The following is a 16205-nucleotide window of genomic DNA, read 5'->3' as shown; positions in this document are numbered from 1 at the left end:
TAACCAAGTCTTTCTACTCCAAACTCGTAATGCTTTCCCAAAATAGTCTGTTTTGATAACATTTTGGGGTATAGTTTTCCTTTAACTGTGGCCTCCAGAGCATGTCCAAAACTCTAGAGCAACACCCCCATCTTTGGCCACATGACTTTCACTCCCATCATGAATCTCAATTAGGAGCATGTGCAGTATTCCAAGATCCCAGTTTGGGCACCACAGTGCTGATCCCCAAGATGGATGGTGGGAACAGAAGGGGCACAGTTAAAAGTGGGACCAACACTGCGGAGAATCACTGTAGTTGAGGACATGCTATGGGGGCATAGATAATTTGGGATGAGGGTCAGTGACATGTTGGGGAGAGGGCTGTATATTGTATACTACTAAAATAGTACAAGAGGCTGCTGAACCCGATCCCCATGAATATACCAATAAAGCCCCAAACTGCCACTGAAAGAGGGGTGAAAGGAAATTGGACGAAGCAACACAGAGCTGACGGGGGGGGGGGGACTTACAATGGTTCTCTACCAAAAGAAAGACCTGGGGGAGATATTTTTATATAAAACAGAAGTCATTTATTATGTGCAATAGATAAACCAAAAGGCGAATGTGGGCGGTACCATGGCCCAGTAATATAAATTCTACCGTTTGTATCCAAACTCATAGATATAAAAACAAATAATAAAAAAGTTTGTAAAACAAAAAGACCAAGAGAAAATAAGGCCTGCCCTGGCGGAACTCCTTCATGATACAGGCACTTAGTGTGAGGGATACGGGTTATACATGCGACTGGCTGCATTGCACTACTAAGGGCAATAGGATCACTGGGGACATTCCAGCAAGCTGTGCCACACTCATCCCTATGGCAGTCTCATGGCACTGGGGAGCAAATCTCACACCAGTATCTGCGCTTTCAATGTGTTATTAACATGTGCCACAGGAATTCTGGGCCATTTCACTGCAGTGACTCATAAAGCAGAGATCCCTGTAATATACTTGCCCTTAACAAACAGTAGAACAGCAGCCTGGGCAATATCAACTAAACAAAGGAGTATGGTAATAAAATGTAACAGCAACATGGTGGAGTACAACCCTGTGGGGTGGGGGACATAAGGGCAGAGGACCGGGGAGGAGAGAGACAGTAAAACGGAGAGCCTGAAAGGAAAGAGAGAGAGACAGATGGACTGATGGAGGGCCTGGGAGGAGAAAAACAGAAGACACGGCCTGGGAAGAGAAAGACAGAAGACACAGGGCCTGGGAGGAGAAAGATAGAAGACAGGGCCTGGGAGGAGAAAGACAGAAGACACAGGGCCTGGGAGGAGAAAGACAGAAGGACGGAGAGCCTGAATGGAGAAAGACAGAAGGACGGAGAGCCTGAATGGAGAGAGATAGACGGACGAAGGGCCTGGGAGGAGAAAGACAGAAGACACAGGGCACGGGAGGAGAAAGACAGAGTCTGAGAGGAAAAAGAAGACAAAGAGCCTGAAAGGAGAGAGACAGAAGGACAGAGTGCCTTGGAGGAGAAAGAAAGTAGGACTCAGGGCCTGAGAGGAGAAAGACAGAAGGATGGAGGGACAGGGAGCAGAAAGATGGAGGGTCAAGAAGGAGAACAAATAGTACATCCCTACTCTGAAACTTGGGGCAAATAGAAATAACAGTTAAAAAGAACGAAGTGCCCCATGCTGCCACATTGAAAGTGCTGAATCTCCTGAATTTTGTCCTCTACAGTGCAAGAAAGGAGTTAACTCTTTAAATGACTGGAAATATAGCATCTACCGTGCTGGTAGATTGATCCAGGTACGGATAACTGTGCAACCTTGAACTGTATAATCTGCCAATCTTTTGTCAGGGAGAAAGGTCTCCCATGGACCCATCTGCTGCCAAGGATCAAGGCCCCTATTGACCCATATCCTTCCAAGGCTAAAGCCCCCCATGGACCAATCTGCCCTTCTTGTGCCAGGAATAAAGGTCCCATTGTGCAGGCCCTTACAGCAATATAGTGATCAATGATACTGGGAGAAGAGGGGAAAATAATATGAAAATAATAAGTTTCTGGCTATGAGTGGATTCACATAATGCTTGTGAGTGCACCCTCCTCCCTCGCCAGGGCTGTACTCCCTTGTACCCATAAAGTAGCACGATGAGACTGAATAAATATGGGGGTGCATGAGACATACAATTAGTGTTAATGACCTGATTCTTCTCTATGTACATACAGACAAAACAGGGGGTGCGGGCAAGCATGCTGTCATGTGGCGGAGTTTCTGCTTGTGCTTTTAGTGTGTTCCGGAATAGGAAGGAATGGAGAAGAGTCACCAGAAGTTCATATCAATCCACCTGATTATCAGCCTCTGATTTGCTGCCGGGATTATGTCCATTTATATCTCAGCATATAGGGATTGGGCACAGGTCTGTGTGGCCAAATGTCCATCTGTCATTATGTGTAACCGTCTCCTGAGGCAAACACTGTGCTTATTTGGTACCACTGAGCACCCCAAGCTCACCCTTGTGTCTTGCTGCCAGAAGATAAATCCCCCAGTGCGTTTACTATTTCACTAAAGGAGGGTCGGTCCTTGGGGCTGGGGGCCCAGCAGCGCTGCATGAGTCTGTAGACCCTTGAGGAACATCCCTCTGGGGCCGGAAGCTTCAGGGAGCCATTCTGTAGCCCTAGGGAGCAAGGGAAAGCACATTCTGTTAGAACTTGGAATTAATAAAGTGCCATAGGATGCCAGAGAGGGAGGAAATATGGGGCATGGAGTCAACCCCTCCCACTGCAGGGTGAAACAGAAATGGGACCTGGAGTCAGCCACTCCCACTGCAGGGCGAAACAGAAAGAAGCTATGGGACATGGAGTCAGCCCCTCCCACTGCAGGGTGAAACAGAAAGAAGCTATGGGACATGCAGCTAGCCCACCCACTGCAGGGCAAAACAGAAAGAAGCTATGGGACATGGAGCCAGCCCCTCCCACTGCAGGGTGAAACAAAGAAGCTATGGGACATGGAGCTAGTCCCTCCCATTGCAGGGTGAAACAGAAAGAAGCTATGGGACATGGAGCCAGCCCCTCCCACTGCAGGGTGAAACAGAAAGAAGCTATGGGACATGGAGCCAGTCCATTCACTGCAGGGTTAAACAGAAAGAAGCTATGGGACATGGAGTCAGCCCCTCCCACTGCAGGGTGAAACAGAAAGAAGCTATGGGACATGGAGTCAGCCACTCCCACTGCAGGATGAACAGAAAGAAGCAAAGTGACAGGAAGTTGGCAGTGGAATGATAGCTTCACTCTCCCATTTGTCTAAACCTTCCCTGCCTCTAACACAATCAATGGAACTGAAGCTGAAAGTATGTGTGGATGCCAGACATCATTAAGTGCCACCCACTCACTCCGTTAGTTACCTACCAGCTAGCACCTTCTCATCAGGCAGGGAGGTATAAGGCAGCTCCCCCAGGGTGAAGACCTCCCACATTAGCACCCCAAAAGACCAGACATCGGATTTGGTGGAGAAGTCGTCATCCTGCACCGCCTCAGGGGACATCCAGCGTAGGGGCACCTTGGTCTGTCGTAGGGGGTGGTACTCGCTTGGAGGGAAGAAGTAACAGTTAAAATAAGATGGCCTGGTACAGGGGTATAACTATGTGCAAGGGAAGCAGTTACAGTAACTATTACACTCCCAGACGTTCAACACAAGGGCATCTTGTTGGAGTGGGGCACAAAATGTGGGTACAGGACTGAAGAGACAGGCAGCAACACTCCTATATTTAATTCTCTTAGGACAGGGGCTGCCAGTCTATGCCCATCTTCTTCCTACTAGAAGATGACAGTAAGGCCTCAAATACCCCCCCCCCCATTTACTCCCACCCATCATGCCCAAGTCCTACCTGCTGTACACATCCTTGCTCAAGCCAAGGGCAGAGACCTTCACCAACCGCTGGGCGCTCACCAGGCAGTTTCGGGCTGCGAGGTCCTTGTGCACAAAGCGACTGTTAGACAGATGCTCCATGCCCAGTGCCACCTGAGTGCAGAGAGATACCTGCACACAAGCACAGACATGGGGGTTATTAAGGGGAGATAGGTGCTCAATTTACAGGTAACAGTGCCTGGCTATCCATGCACAAGTATATTTGCACAAGCATCTGAGCCCTGGTGTTAACAGAATAAAGGAATATGTTCAGACCCATCCCATAATACCTCCACCTTTATCATAGGAAACCTGCAGTCATGCGTAAAGGACTGTTTTTTCACTGCATATATTAATTTACAGCAGTTTTGTTTGTTCAGCTTCAGCTAAACCTTCTCAAACCCCCAGGATCTCCAGACGAGTTATCCAGGGTGTCACCTCCAGTACACAAACCATGGCCAATGATTCATGCCTCTTTACTTGATGAACTCCATGACCATAAATAATAAACCACCTCATCAAACTTGCATCGTACAGCTTGGAGCCAGAAAATGCACGTTTAAGCATTTAGGACTGAATCCTTCCAATCCCCTTTCCCTATTGTTCTGCTCTGTAGTATTCGTCCGATTAATTCTGGGGCTCATAGGTAGGGAGGCTGCAGGGACACAGCCCAGAGTTGTTTGGGCTTATGGGAAAGGGGGGCCGGAGAGTGAAAGGGGTGTGGGTGCTTTGTATGGTGGAGAAGTGAAATCACCTTATGTTTGGAGCTTAAGGGCTTCGGCTTCTCTTCTCGGCTCCTGGAAATCCGTAGGAACTGCTTCAGATCCCCCTGCAAAACAAGCAAATGGGGGTCACACTTTACATCGTAACTGGCATGTACCATATCGCACAAAGGCAAGGGGGATGACTGCCCCTTACACTCAAAGGTTAACACCACTGGCAAATACCGCAGAGAATAAAATGGGGGTCACTGCTCCCGATAGCACCACTAGTACCACTGGCACGTACTATAAAGCACAAAGGATATGGGGGTCACTGCTCACTACAGCAGCCAAAGGTTAGTACCACTGGCATGTAACAATGGGGGTCAGTACTCCATACAGCACCATAGAGCACTAGGTGGAAGCAGGATACTAACATGACAGTTGGAGAAATAGAAGGGTAACAGATTGGGACCATGGGTAAGATCAGAACTCAAAACCTGCTCACCAGGTCAATATATTCCAGAACCATGTAGTGTGGTTCTGCCTCCCGGCACTGCCCCACCAGGCGCACCACATTAGCGTGGTTCAATTTGGAGAACATGTCTAATTCCCGCCTGAAATCCATCTGAAGCTGTTCGTCCCGGGTCTGAAGTGCCTTCACCAGAACCACCGCCTCCCCTGAAGTGGAATCAGGATTGGGAGCCTTAGCGAGGAACACCTCCCCAAACTCACCCCGACCTGCCAGAGGAAATAAAGAGCATTCATTTAATACATTAATACAAGGTGGGTAACCAGTGGGGTACAGCATTAATAGCAAATACAGAAAAAATACAGGGGGCACAGAACCATATAGGGGAGTCCAAGGTTGTGGGGGCACAGTATTGTATAGGAGAGAATAAGATTATGGGGGCACAGTATTGTATAGGAGAGAATAAGATTATGGGAGCACAGTACCATATAGTGGTGTACAAAAAGAAGGAGGCACAGTCCATACAGGGGGTACAAGTTTATGGGGCAAAATACCATATAAGGGAGTACAAGGTTAAGGGGCAAAATACCATATAAGGGAGTACAAGGTTAAAGGAGTTGTTCAACAAATTTTAGTATGATGTAGAGAGTAATATGTTGAGACAATTTGCAATTGGTTTTCATATTTTATTATTTATGGTTTTTGTGTTATTTAGCTTTTTATTCAGCAGCTCTCCAGTTTGCCGTTTCAGCCATCCCATTGCTAGGGTCCAAATTACCCTAGCAACCATGCAGTGATTTGAATAAGAGACTGGGATATGAATAGAAGAGGCCTGCGTAGAAAGAGGAGTAATTAAAAGTGACAATAAAAATACATTTGTAGCCTTACAGAGCATTTGTTTTTAAGTGGGGTCAGTGGAAGTCTGGAAAGAGTCAGAAGAAGAAGGGAAATCATTTAAAAATGACAAATAAACAATGAAGACCAATTGAAAAGTTGCTTATAATTAGCCATTCTATAACATACCTAAAGTTAACAAAGGTGAACCACCCCTTTAAGGCGGCACTGAACTTGGATCAGCAGGGTTATGGGGCATAGCTTTGGTTTTGAGGGGAGAGAGAATGCCTGCAGGAATTTAAGAGAGGGTGGAATATCCACACTCATTTCCATTACATACCAAGGGTGGTGATAGGGTGCAGGTTGGCACGAGGGAAACTGATCTTGTCGCCAGAGCTGTGTCTCTTGTTGCTCAGTGTGGTGAGTGGAACCTCCTCAGGGATCTCAGCTGTGGTCTGGCCATTCTGCAGCAATGCATCACCTGGTGAGAGACTGGGTCAGCTAACTCTGCCAATAAAGCAAGTCCTGCCTAATAATCATCTACCAATTATAAGGTGCCAATTCAGCAACGTTGGCATTGAGCTGTTGGGTCATGCTGTGAGTTGTAGTCCATGAACTCCTGAGATGGAAAACAGAAGCTCACCATTGAGGCACTCCATCTCTGGCTCATCTCCTTCATGCTTGCCATGCCTCCTAGCCTTTCTGCGCTTCTTGCAGTACAACATGAGCCCCAAGACGATGATAATGTAAGTGACCGCAGCAACCACAGAGAGAACAATGGTCTGGATGAGTTTGTATGGGGAATCCGGCTCGTTCGCTCCACCCGGTGGCTTGTCTGTGAGTAGATAAAATTAAATTGGGTTGAAAAGTTACCAAATTCCATCAAGTTCGACCCCTCCAAACAAACCCAAGTGCACAAATAAACACATACGCATACCGACCTATCAATACATTCACGTATGTAAACTATATATAGACCAATATCTATACTTATTGTAGATTATAGTCTCACAATAGGCTGTCTCCTTGTGTACTGAAATAAACTACTTGATGATTTGACAAGCCTGCCTGGAAGATTGGTCTCTGCAAGTGCCTGCTCTTTTTCTATCAATACACGTTGTATGAAGGAGGCCACAAAGCATCGGCAGTACTGTGCTGCAAAACTTTTATTCCAAAATACACAACATGTTTCAAGTCAGCAAGTGTGAGAAAGACTCGAAACATGTGTATTTTGGATTAAAAGTTTTGCAGATGCTTTGTGGCCTCCTTCATACAACGTGTATTGATGAATCTTTTTCCCATGACAGTATCCCTTTAACTTTCATTTTTTCAAAATGAATCAGTTAATAGTGCTGCTCCAGCGGAATTCTGCACTGAAATCCATTTCTCAAAAGAGCAAACAGGTTTTTTTATATTCAATTTTGAAATCTGACATGGGGCTAGACATTTTGTCAATTTCCCAGCTGCCCCTGGTCATGTGACTTGTGCCTGCACTTTAGTAGAGGAATGCTTTCTGGCAGGCTGCTGTTTTTCCTTCTCAATGTAACTGAATGTGTCTCAGTGGGACATGGGTTTTTACTATTGAGTGTTGTTCTTAGATCTATCAGGCAGCTGTTATCTTGTGTTAGGGAGCTGCTATCTCGTTACCTTCCCATTGTTCTTTTGTTTAGCTGCTGGGGGGAGGGGAAAGGGAGGGGGTGATATCACTCCAACTTGCAGTACAGCAGTAAAGAGTGATTGAAGTTTATCAGAGCACAAATCACATGACTGGGGGCAGCTGGGAAATTGACAATATGTCTAGCCCCATGTCAGATTTCAAAATTGAATATAAAAAAAATCTGTTTGCTCTTTTGAGAAATAGATTTCAGTGCAGAATTCTGCTGGAGCAGCACTATTAACTGATTCATTTTGAAAAAATGTTTTTTCCCATGACAGTATCCCTTTAAGGGAAGCGCTGGGAAAATTGCATAGAATTGCTCATTTTCTATATACTATAGTCTCACAATAGCCTTGAATATTTTGTTTGTTCAGGAAATCATCCATTAGAGGAATTAACAGAATCAACCATCACATCATCACCTGACAGGTCATGCCCCAACCTCACTGTGAACAACCCCTACACTGCTTTAAATAAATGTCCCTGGTATCTATCTATCTATCTATCTATCTATCTATCTATCTATCTATCTATCTATCTATCTATCTATCTATCTATCTATCTATCTATCTATCTATCTAGAATATCCACTATTGTTCCAGGCCAATATTCCTTAATTTAACCATTAACATTCTGTCTGGTACTGTATAAAATGCTTAAAGGACCAGTAACATCAAAAAATAAAACAAAGTATTAAAAATATAACGTAGTGTTGCCCTGCACTAATAAAACTGCTGTGTTTGCTTCAGAAACACTACTATTGTTTATATAAATAAGCTGCTGTGTAGCAATGGGGGCAGCCATTCAAAGGAGAAAGGACTCAGGTTACACAGTAGATAAGCTCTGTAGAACATAATGGAGTTATCTGTTATCCACTTAACCTGTGCCATATAGACTTTTTTCAATTGGCACCATTGCTACACAGCTGCTTGTTTATACGAACTATAGTAGAGTTTATGAAGCAAACAAATCCGTTTTACCAGTGCATGATATTCTCATTATTGCAAACACTTTAATTTTTTGGTCTTACTGTTCCTTTAAGCAAAGTTTAAGACAGATCACATCCACTGCCATCCCAGAGTCAAGGTTCCTGCTCACCTCCTCATAAACAGCAATTGAATTAGTCTGTTACTCTTAAAACCATGCTGGCATCAACTGAAAGAACTGTGATTTTAAATGTAGTCCAGTATCTTATCCCTTTTTACCACTTCTAAAATCTTTCATACCACTGGTGTCAAACTAGCAGGCCCATAGTTTTCAGGCTGAGAATGAGATCCCTTCGGGGTCTATTAAAAATGAAGCCTTCATTAGCTGGGGATTCAACTGTAATTACTATAACCAAACAGCTGTAAAAAAAATTCCAGTGGTACATGATCCTGATCCATCCCAAAGGAAGTAAATTCCCCGCAGCACTAAGGCTCCTCTCTTACCCACAACATAAAGAAAAGTATCTCGGTGCTTGATGTCACAGGCATTTCCCGCAATGCACGCATATTTCCCAGCATCCTCATTGGTCACACGGTAGATGACTAGTGAGCCATTCGGCATAACCTGTATTCTGAAGAGAAAAAAGTTTGTTAGGGCAGGGCAGTAGGGGTCCCAACAGGAGGTACAGTGGGCAGAGATGGTGAACCCAGAGAGAGAGAGACTAGAGGGCAGAGTGGTTGAGTTCTGGGGAAAGAGTTGGACAGAACTGGTGAGTTTCAGAGAGACAGGAGGGCGAAGTCAGGGAGACAAGTGGGTAGAGGGGCTGAATTTCGGGTATCAGGCAGAGTGGGCTAGCTCTTGGGAGCAGCTGATTCTGGGAAATGGCATACTTCCAGGCTGGCACTTTATTTGCCTCAAACATTAGGGTTATAATGCCTGTTCCTCCCAAAGTGTCTCTCACCGTGGGTAATGCTTGGCAGCCACCATGACATCTCTGCTTTGCCACTGGATATTGGGGGTAGGGTCGCCTTCTGCTTGGCAGTGCAGTACCGCTGTGTGGCCCTGATACACAGTTGTATTCTCTGGTTCTATCTTGAAGCTGACCAGGACTAGAAAAAAGTGGGAAGAGTTAGAAACACACACATGTAAATCAACTTGTCCTTTATAGGTACAGAGACTAACCTGCCACAGTCAGGTGAACAGCTGCTTGTATCTCCCCCTGCAGGCTGTTAGAGGCAATACATGTGTAGTTCCCAGCATCCCTCCGGGTCACAGGCTGGAAGTGCAGAAGGCCCGCCTTAGACTCCACGTGCCCAGGTAGGTCACTTCCATCTGGTGCAAAACAGGAAAGCAATGTTAGAGCAAAGGGAGTGCAAGGGGTGTAGTGTCAAAGCAAGAAACAGCCCCACAGGGAGGAAGCATTCACCAATGAACACAAGAAAAGGATTGCGGGAGGGGAATGTGTGGCAAACAAAAAGCTGCAGATACAGTGACAGATGCAGAAAGAAGGTGAAGAAAGAGGGTGAGAAAGAGGGTGCCACAGAGAAGGATGGGACAACTAACAAAATGGCCAGTCAGAAACAAGATTGGCATAGCTGGTAGGGAGGCACACAGGTAACCGAGCAGATAATGAGGAGCGGGGGCACCAATGTAAAGGCGAGGAGGTGGCACAGGGGCAGCAAGGTGCAGATGAAAAGGTGATGTACAGGGTCCAATATGCAGATTATGGTAAGGTGCCAGTGAAATGTGATGATGTTAGGATTTCAGCTGTACTAATTGGGGGTTTATGTGGATGAAGCATGTCAAGAAGTTGTGGGGTTTCACATTAAGTTTTGGGCTTCTGTACCAGCCCAAGGCAACCACAGTCCTTTAGTAGGGAAAATATGTGCCTCCAAAGATGCCCCAGTAGCTCTGCATCTTCTTTTCTGCAGATTCCCTTCACATGCTCTGTGCTGCTGTCACTTACTGAACTTAGGGACCCACTCAATATACAGTACACATAGAATAGAAAATGTCACAATATAAGGCTCATTAGTAATTAATACAGATAATTACTACATGGCAGCACAGACAACTTCATTTTCTGCTTGATAATTTGCAACAACCCCTAAGCTTAGATTTCTCAACAGCTGCTCAGAGACCACTGAGCATGTAAGTATTTCAAACATTTTCCAAGATGGTGACCCCCTGTGACAAATTTGAAGTTTTAGCCTTATTCATTTTTAGGGTTTAGTTCTCCTTTAAGGACTGAGATGCGGCAAAGGGGAGGCACTTACAGACTGATGGTCCAAAGAGGAGGCACTTACAGATTGATGGGGCAAAGGGGAGGTACTTACAGACTGATGGGGCAAAGGGGAGGCACTTACAGACTGATGGGGCAAAGGGGAGGCACATATGTGCTGATGATGTGAAGATGCCAAGGCAGTACTTACCTCCTTTAATCCACTGTATGTTGGGCTTCTCGCGCCCTGTAGCAGAACAGTGCACTGTCATTTCCTTATCCAGTTCCATGCACTGATGTGGACGGGGGATTGGAGTGAACTTTAGATTCTCTGCTTGGCAGGAGGTGGGTGGAAGAGATGTAAGAGAGAACAAGGCACCAATTAACAGGAGACATAGCAGGGGCACTAAACATTAAACAATATTTGTTCTTTCTTTGCTTACCCTGCACGTGCACTCGGGCCTGGGCATCAATATAGCCAGCAGGGGTGCTGCTCACACATCTGTACACTGTCCCATCATACACCTCCACATGCAAGATCTTTAACGTTCCATTAGGGAAGACCTCAAAGCGAGAGTCCTGGGGTGTGAGATGTTTCATTATATATAGAACAGTAATATAAACCCACCCCAGGAACAGGTTGGGCAACTAACCACTGATGGGCACTGCCAATGGTACCCACCCTCTGCTTGTGGGTAACACTGGCACATGGGGTAACTGCACAGCAAACTGGGATACAAGGGAATAATGATAAAAACACAGGTGTGCATGGGAGGCAGCTCTACTTACCTTGCTGACGGGGTTGCCATTCCGGTACCAGGTTATGTTGGGTTCAAGAGACGCTTTGCTCTGACAATGTAGAAATCCAGGTTTGCCCTCTTCCATTAAACTGTCTGTTGGTCTCTCCAGCCACTCTGGAACCGCTGCAAGTTATTGTAAGCACAAGGCTCAGTAAATGCTTTGCGTGCATTCCCATAATCATCTTAAGGGATTCTGTCATGATTTTTATGGTGTTCACGCTACAATATAAAATGTCATTCCGGGAACCAGCAAGTGTATTTTTTTTACTTGTAATATTGGTGTGTAGGCGTCATCTAAGGTCATTTTGCCTGGTCAAGGGCTTCCAGAAAGAGCCAGCACTTTAGGATGGAACTGCTTTCTGGCAGGCTGTTGTTTATCCTACTCAATGTAACTGAATGTGTCTCAGTGGGACCTGGATTTTACTAGAGTGCTGTTCTTAGATCTACCAGGCAGCTGTTATCTTGTGTTAGGGAGCTGCTATCTGGTTACCTTCCCATTGTTCTGATGTTAGGCTGCTGGGGGGAGGGGTGATATCACTCCAACTTGCAATACAGCAGTTAAGAGTGACTGACGTTTATCAGAGCACAAGTCATCTGACTGGGAGCTCCTCGGAAACTGATGATATGTCTAGCCTCATGTCAGATTTCAAAATTAAATAATGCTCTTTTGAGAACTGGATTTCAGTGCAGAATTCTGCTGGAGCAGCACTATTAACGGAGAAGGAAAGCTCCAAGACAGTTTATTGCCTACAGATTAGCCACAATAGTGCAAGCTAGAACGCTATATTTATTCTGCAGAATGTTTTACCATACCGGAGTAAACAGCTCTAGACACTGTCTCTGTTTGTTTAGGATAAAAGCTGCCATATAAGCTTGGTGTGACATCACTTCCTGCCTGAGTCTCTCCCTGCTCACTTACAGCTCTGAGCTCAGATTACAGCAGGGAGGGGGAGAGGAGCAAACTGAGCATGCTCAAGCCCTGCCCTGGAGGTAATGCTGAAAACAGGAAATCTGATACAGAAGCCCATGTATACACAATAGAAGGAAAGAAATGTTGTGTTTCTTTTGACAGAGGACTCAGAGCAGCATTACTTTGAGGGTTTACTAGTGTATTTATATAGACCTTTCTGATAAGGCTTACTTAATTTTAGCCTTTCCTTCTCCTTTAACTGATGCGATGTTTTCCAATGACTATCGCTTTAGTCACTTTTCTCTGTGCTTTCACGGTTTCATTACTGCCCCTTATATATTTATATATAGTGATCATATCCCCCTTAACTGTCTCTTCTCCAGTGTAACCAATCCCAACGTGTCCAGTCTTTCCCCATAACTGATCCTGTCATTGGAAAACATGTTTTTTTCAAAACGCATCAGTTAATAGTGCTACTACAGCAGAATTCTGCACTGAAATCCATTTCTCAAAAGAGCAAACAGATTTTTTTATATTCAATTTTGAATTCTGACATGGGGCTAGACATTTTGTCAATTTTCCAACTGCCCCTGGTCATGTGACTTGTGCCTGCACTTTAGGAGAGAAATACTTTCTGGCAGGCTGCTGTTTTTCCTTCTCAATGTAACTGAATGTGTCTCAGTGAGACATGGGTTTTTACTATTGAGTGTTGTTCTTAGATCTACCAGGCAGCTGTTATTATGTGTTAGGGAGCTGTTATCTGGTTACCTTCTCATTGTTCTTTTGTTTGGCTGCTGGGGGGAAAAGGGAGGGGGTGAGATCACTCCAACTTGCAGTACAGCGGTAAAGAGTGATTGAAGTTTATCAGAGCACAAGTCACATGACTTGGGCAGCTGGGAAATTGACAATATGTCTAGCCCCATGTCAGATTTCAAAAATGAATATAAAAAAAATCTGTTTGCTATTTTGAGAAATGGATTTCAGTGCAGAATTCTGCTGGAGCAGCACTATTAACTGATTCATTTTGAAAAAAAAAATTTTTTCCCATGACAGTATCCCTTTAGCTGAATTCTCTGTACTTTCTCTATTCCATTAAGTGGTTGGTTCACCTTTATGTTAATTTCTAATAGTTATAGATTGGCCAAATCTAAGCAACTTTTCAATTGGTCTTCATTATTTAATTTTTTTTATAGTTTTTAAATTATTTTCCTTCTTTTCAGATTTCAAATGGGGGTCACTGACCCCATCTAAAAAACAAATGCTCTGTAAAGCCACAAATGTATTGTTATTGCTACTTTCTATTTAGGCTCTCCCCATTCATATTCTAGTCTCTTGTTCAAATCAATGCATGGTTGCTAGTGTAATTTGGACCCTAGCAACCAGATTGCTGGAACTGCAAACAGGAGAGCTGCTGAATAAAAAGCTAAATAATAACTCAAAAACCACAAATAATAAAAAATGAAAACCAATTGCAAATTAACTCAGAATATTACTCTCTACGTCATACTAAAAGTTATCGCAAAGGTGCACAACCCTTTTAATATCCTCTTTGAGCAATGGCGTCGAAAACTGCATGGCATATTCTAGAAGGAGCATTACCAATACTTTGTAAATAGGAAGAATGTCCCTCCTCTCCAGTGAATCTATACCTCATTTAGTAAAGGATGATACCTTGTTCACCCCTGCAGCTGCTGACTAGCACTTATATTAAACACAAGTAGTCCTGGGTCCTTCTCCATCAAGGGCACATGAATGAGACACAGCTTTTCTTGAGGTATTCTGCCCAAATGATCATAAAATATATTTTGCCTGAAGAAAGGGCAATGCCATGCTAAGGTTGAAGTAAAGTCCAAGTGTTGATATACAAATGTTAATCAGTTGAGAAGTGATTTGTGAATTTGCTGTTGGAAGCAGAGCCTGTCCATCTGTCCGATAGTTATGGAAGGCAGTTTTGCAGCAGTGGCTAAAAGCCGGCGCGGAATTTCCAAGCAATAGCCTTGATATGGGGAGCATCATTACATGACTCAGTATAAACGACTTGGAATAGCTGGTATAGTTCTGAACAAGTGCCTTATTTACTTCTGGAAAAGAACTTCACCCACAGCTACAGATCACATGATGAGACCTCACCCCAAGTAAAGCTTATAGGGTATATTTATCAAAGAGTGAAGTTAAGAGATAGCCTCAGTGAAATTCCATTATTCTCCATTCATTTCTATTGGAATAAGCAATGAGTGAAAATGAAAGTTCACACTTTGATAAATTGGTCTTTCAAAATCCCATAGAAATTAATGGAGAGTGGGAAATTTTCCCTTTAGCGGAATGTGTCGATCTCTAACTTCACTCTTTGATAAATATAACCATATGATTCCAGCTACACCGAGGAGCCCAAACCTGGAGAAGAGGACATTACCAGGAAATGTTCAGTATATTATGTAGGCTCTTTAGAAATATAAGAACCCAGATGTGTGAAATAGGGGCTCAATCAAATATTCTGGGGGGGAGGATGCCAGGATCCACAAGGACCACTAGAACAATGTACCCAATGGGCAGCCAAGATGGACCAACTGGCACCAAATTCTCTCTCTATGACTAGATTAAGTGCATAGAAAGGGTGTATTACTGGAGGGCAAATATATATGAATACAACCAGAGGGGTGCAATAGTTTGGAAAGGGAACAGAACCTAGTATTTACATGGGCTGCAAACTCCCTGCACCCCTGGGATTTTACACAAACAATGCAACAGCCCCAGGAGGGACCAGTAAACACAGAGGATGAAGCACTTACTTGCCACAGTGATCTGCAGTTCTTGTCTGCGTTCACCAGCCTTGTTGGCAGCATGGCATATGTACGAGCCCGAATCTCCCTCTGTAATGGGTTTGAATACCAACTCCATGCCATCTTGATAAACTCTGCCCTCGGCAGGGACTCGCGTTCCATCTCTCTCCCACCAGACGGTAGGTGGGGGAATTCCTTGTGGGCCGTCACAGGTAATGCGCTGAACCATGTCTGCTGTTAAAACTCGTGGGGGAAGGGGACGCATTTTATCTATATCTGTAGAGTGATCAGGACAATAATGAGCACCATAGACAAATCCCGAATAGGAGAAGGACAAAGAGACCAAAGATATCAATGGTGTAGTGAGCAGGCTGAGGCAAGAAAGACAAGACACATGGCAGCACCAGTGGGACTAGTATGAAGTACAAGAGTAGTAGAGACAGAACACAATGCAAAGAAACAGATATGGAATCAATGCAGAGGGAGTATACAAATAAAAACTGGGTAAATAGATAGGCTGTACAAAATAAAAAAATGTTTCTAAAATAGTTAGTTAGCCAAAGATGTAATGTACAAAGGCTGGAGTGACTGGATGTCTAACATAACACGACTTTTCTCTTGGTTTCTACTGATTGGTTACTAGGCAAGGGATTCGGTCATGATTTTTGTGATGTTTTTATTTCTAAATTAAACAGTTTGCACTGCAAATAATTCTTTACACCCTACAATAAATATAAAGAATTTCATTCCTGAACCAGCAAGTGTATTTTTTTTAGTTGTAATATTGGTATGTAGGCGCCAGCTCAGGTTATTTTGCCTGGTCATGTGCTTTCAGAAAGAGCCAGCACTTTAGGATGGAACTGCTTTCTGGCAGGCTGTTGTTTCTCTTACTCAATGTAACTGAATTGGATTTTACTATTGAGTGCTGTCCTTATATCTATCAGGCAGCTGTTATATTGTGTTAGGGAGCTGCTATTTGGTTACCTTCCCATTTTTCTGCGGATGGGCTGCTG

At 44.2% G+C, this 16205-nt stretch overlaps 1 protein-coding gene across 1 annotated transcript in view; it reads right to left on the bottom strand.

The window, feature by feature from the left end:
• Nucleotides 1-546: 546 nt before the first annotated feature.
• Nucleotides 547-16205, bottom strand: part of ptk7.L (protein tyrosine kinase 7 (inactive) L homeolog) — a 31864-nt gene continuing 16205 nt past the window's right edge. The window contains 14 exon segments of the mRNA NM_001089846.1: nucleotides 547-2661; nucleotides 3392-3570; nucleotides 3871-4022; nucleotides 4645-4719; nucleotides 5100-5332; nucleotides 6238-6378; nucleotides 6541-6732; nucleotides 8985-9112; nucleotides 9443-9590; nucleotides 9664-9813; nucleotides 10914-11033; nucleotides 11146-11281; nucleotides 11492-11625; nucleotides 15202-15468. Of these exon segments, the coding sequence (NP_001083315.1) occupies nucleotides 2495-2661; nucleotides 3392-3570; nucleotides 3871-4022; nucleotides 4645-4719; nucleotides 5100-5332; nucleotides 6238-6378; nucleotides 6541-6732; nucleotides 8985-9112; nucleotides 9443-9590; nucleotides 9664-9813; nucleotides 10914-11033; nucleotides 11146-11281; nucleotides 11492-11625; nucleotides 15202-15468 (2222 nt within the window). The 3' untranslated portion in view covers nucleotides 547-2494.

The sequence above is a fragment of the Xenopus laevis genome, chromosome 5L, assembly GCF_017654675.1.
Source record: "Xenopus laevis strain J_2021 chromosome 5L, Xenopus_laevis_v10.1, whole genome shotgun sequence".
NCBI lineage: Eukaryota > Metazoa > Chordata > Amphibia > Anura > Pipidae > Xenopus > Xenopus laevis.
This window is presented reverse-complemented; position numbering and strand designations above follow the sequence as displayed.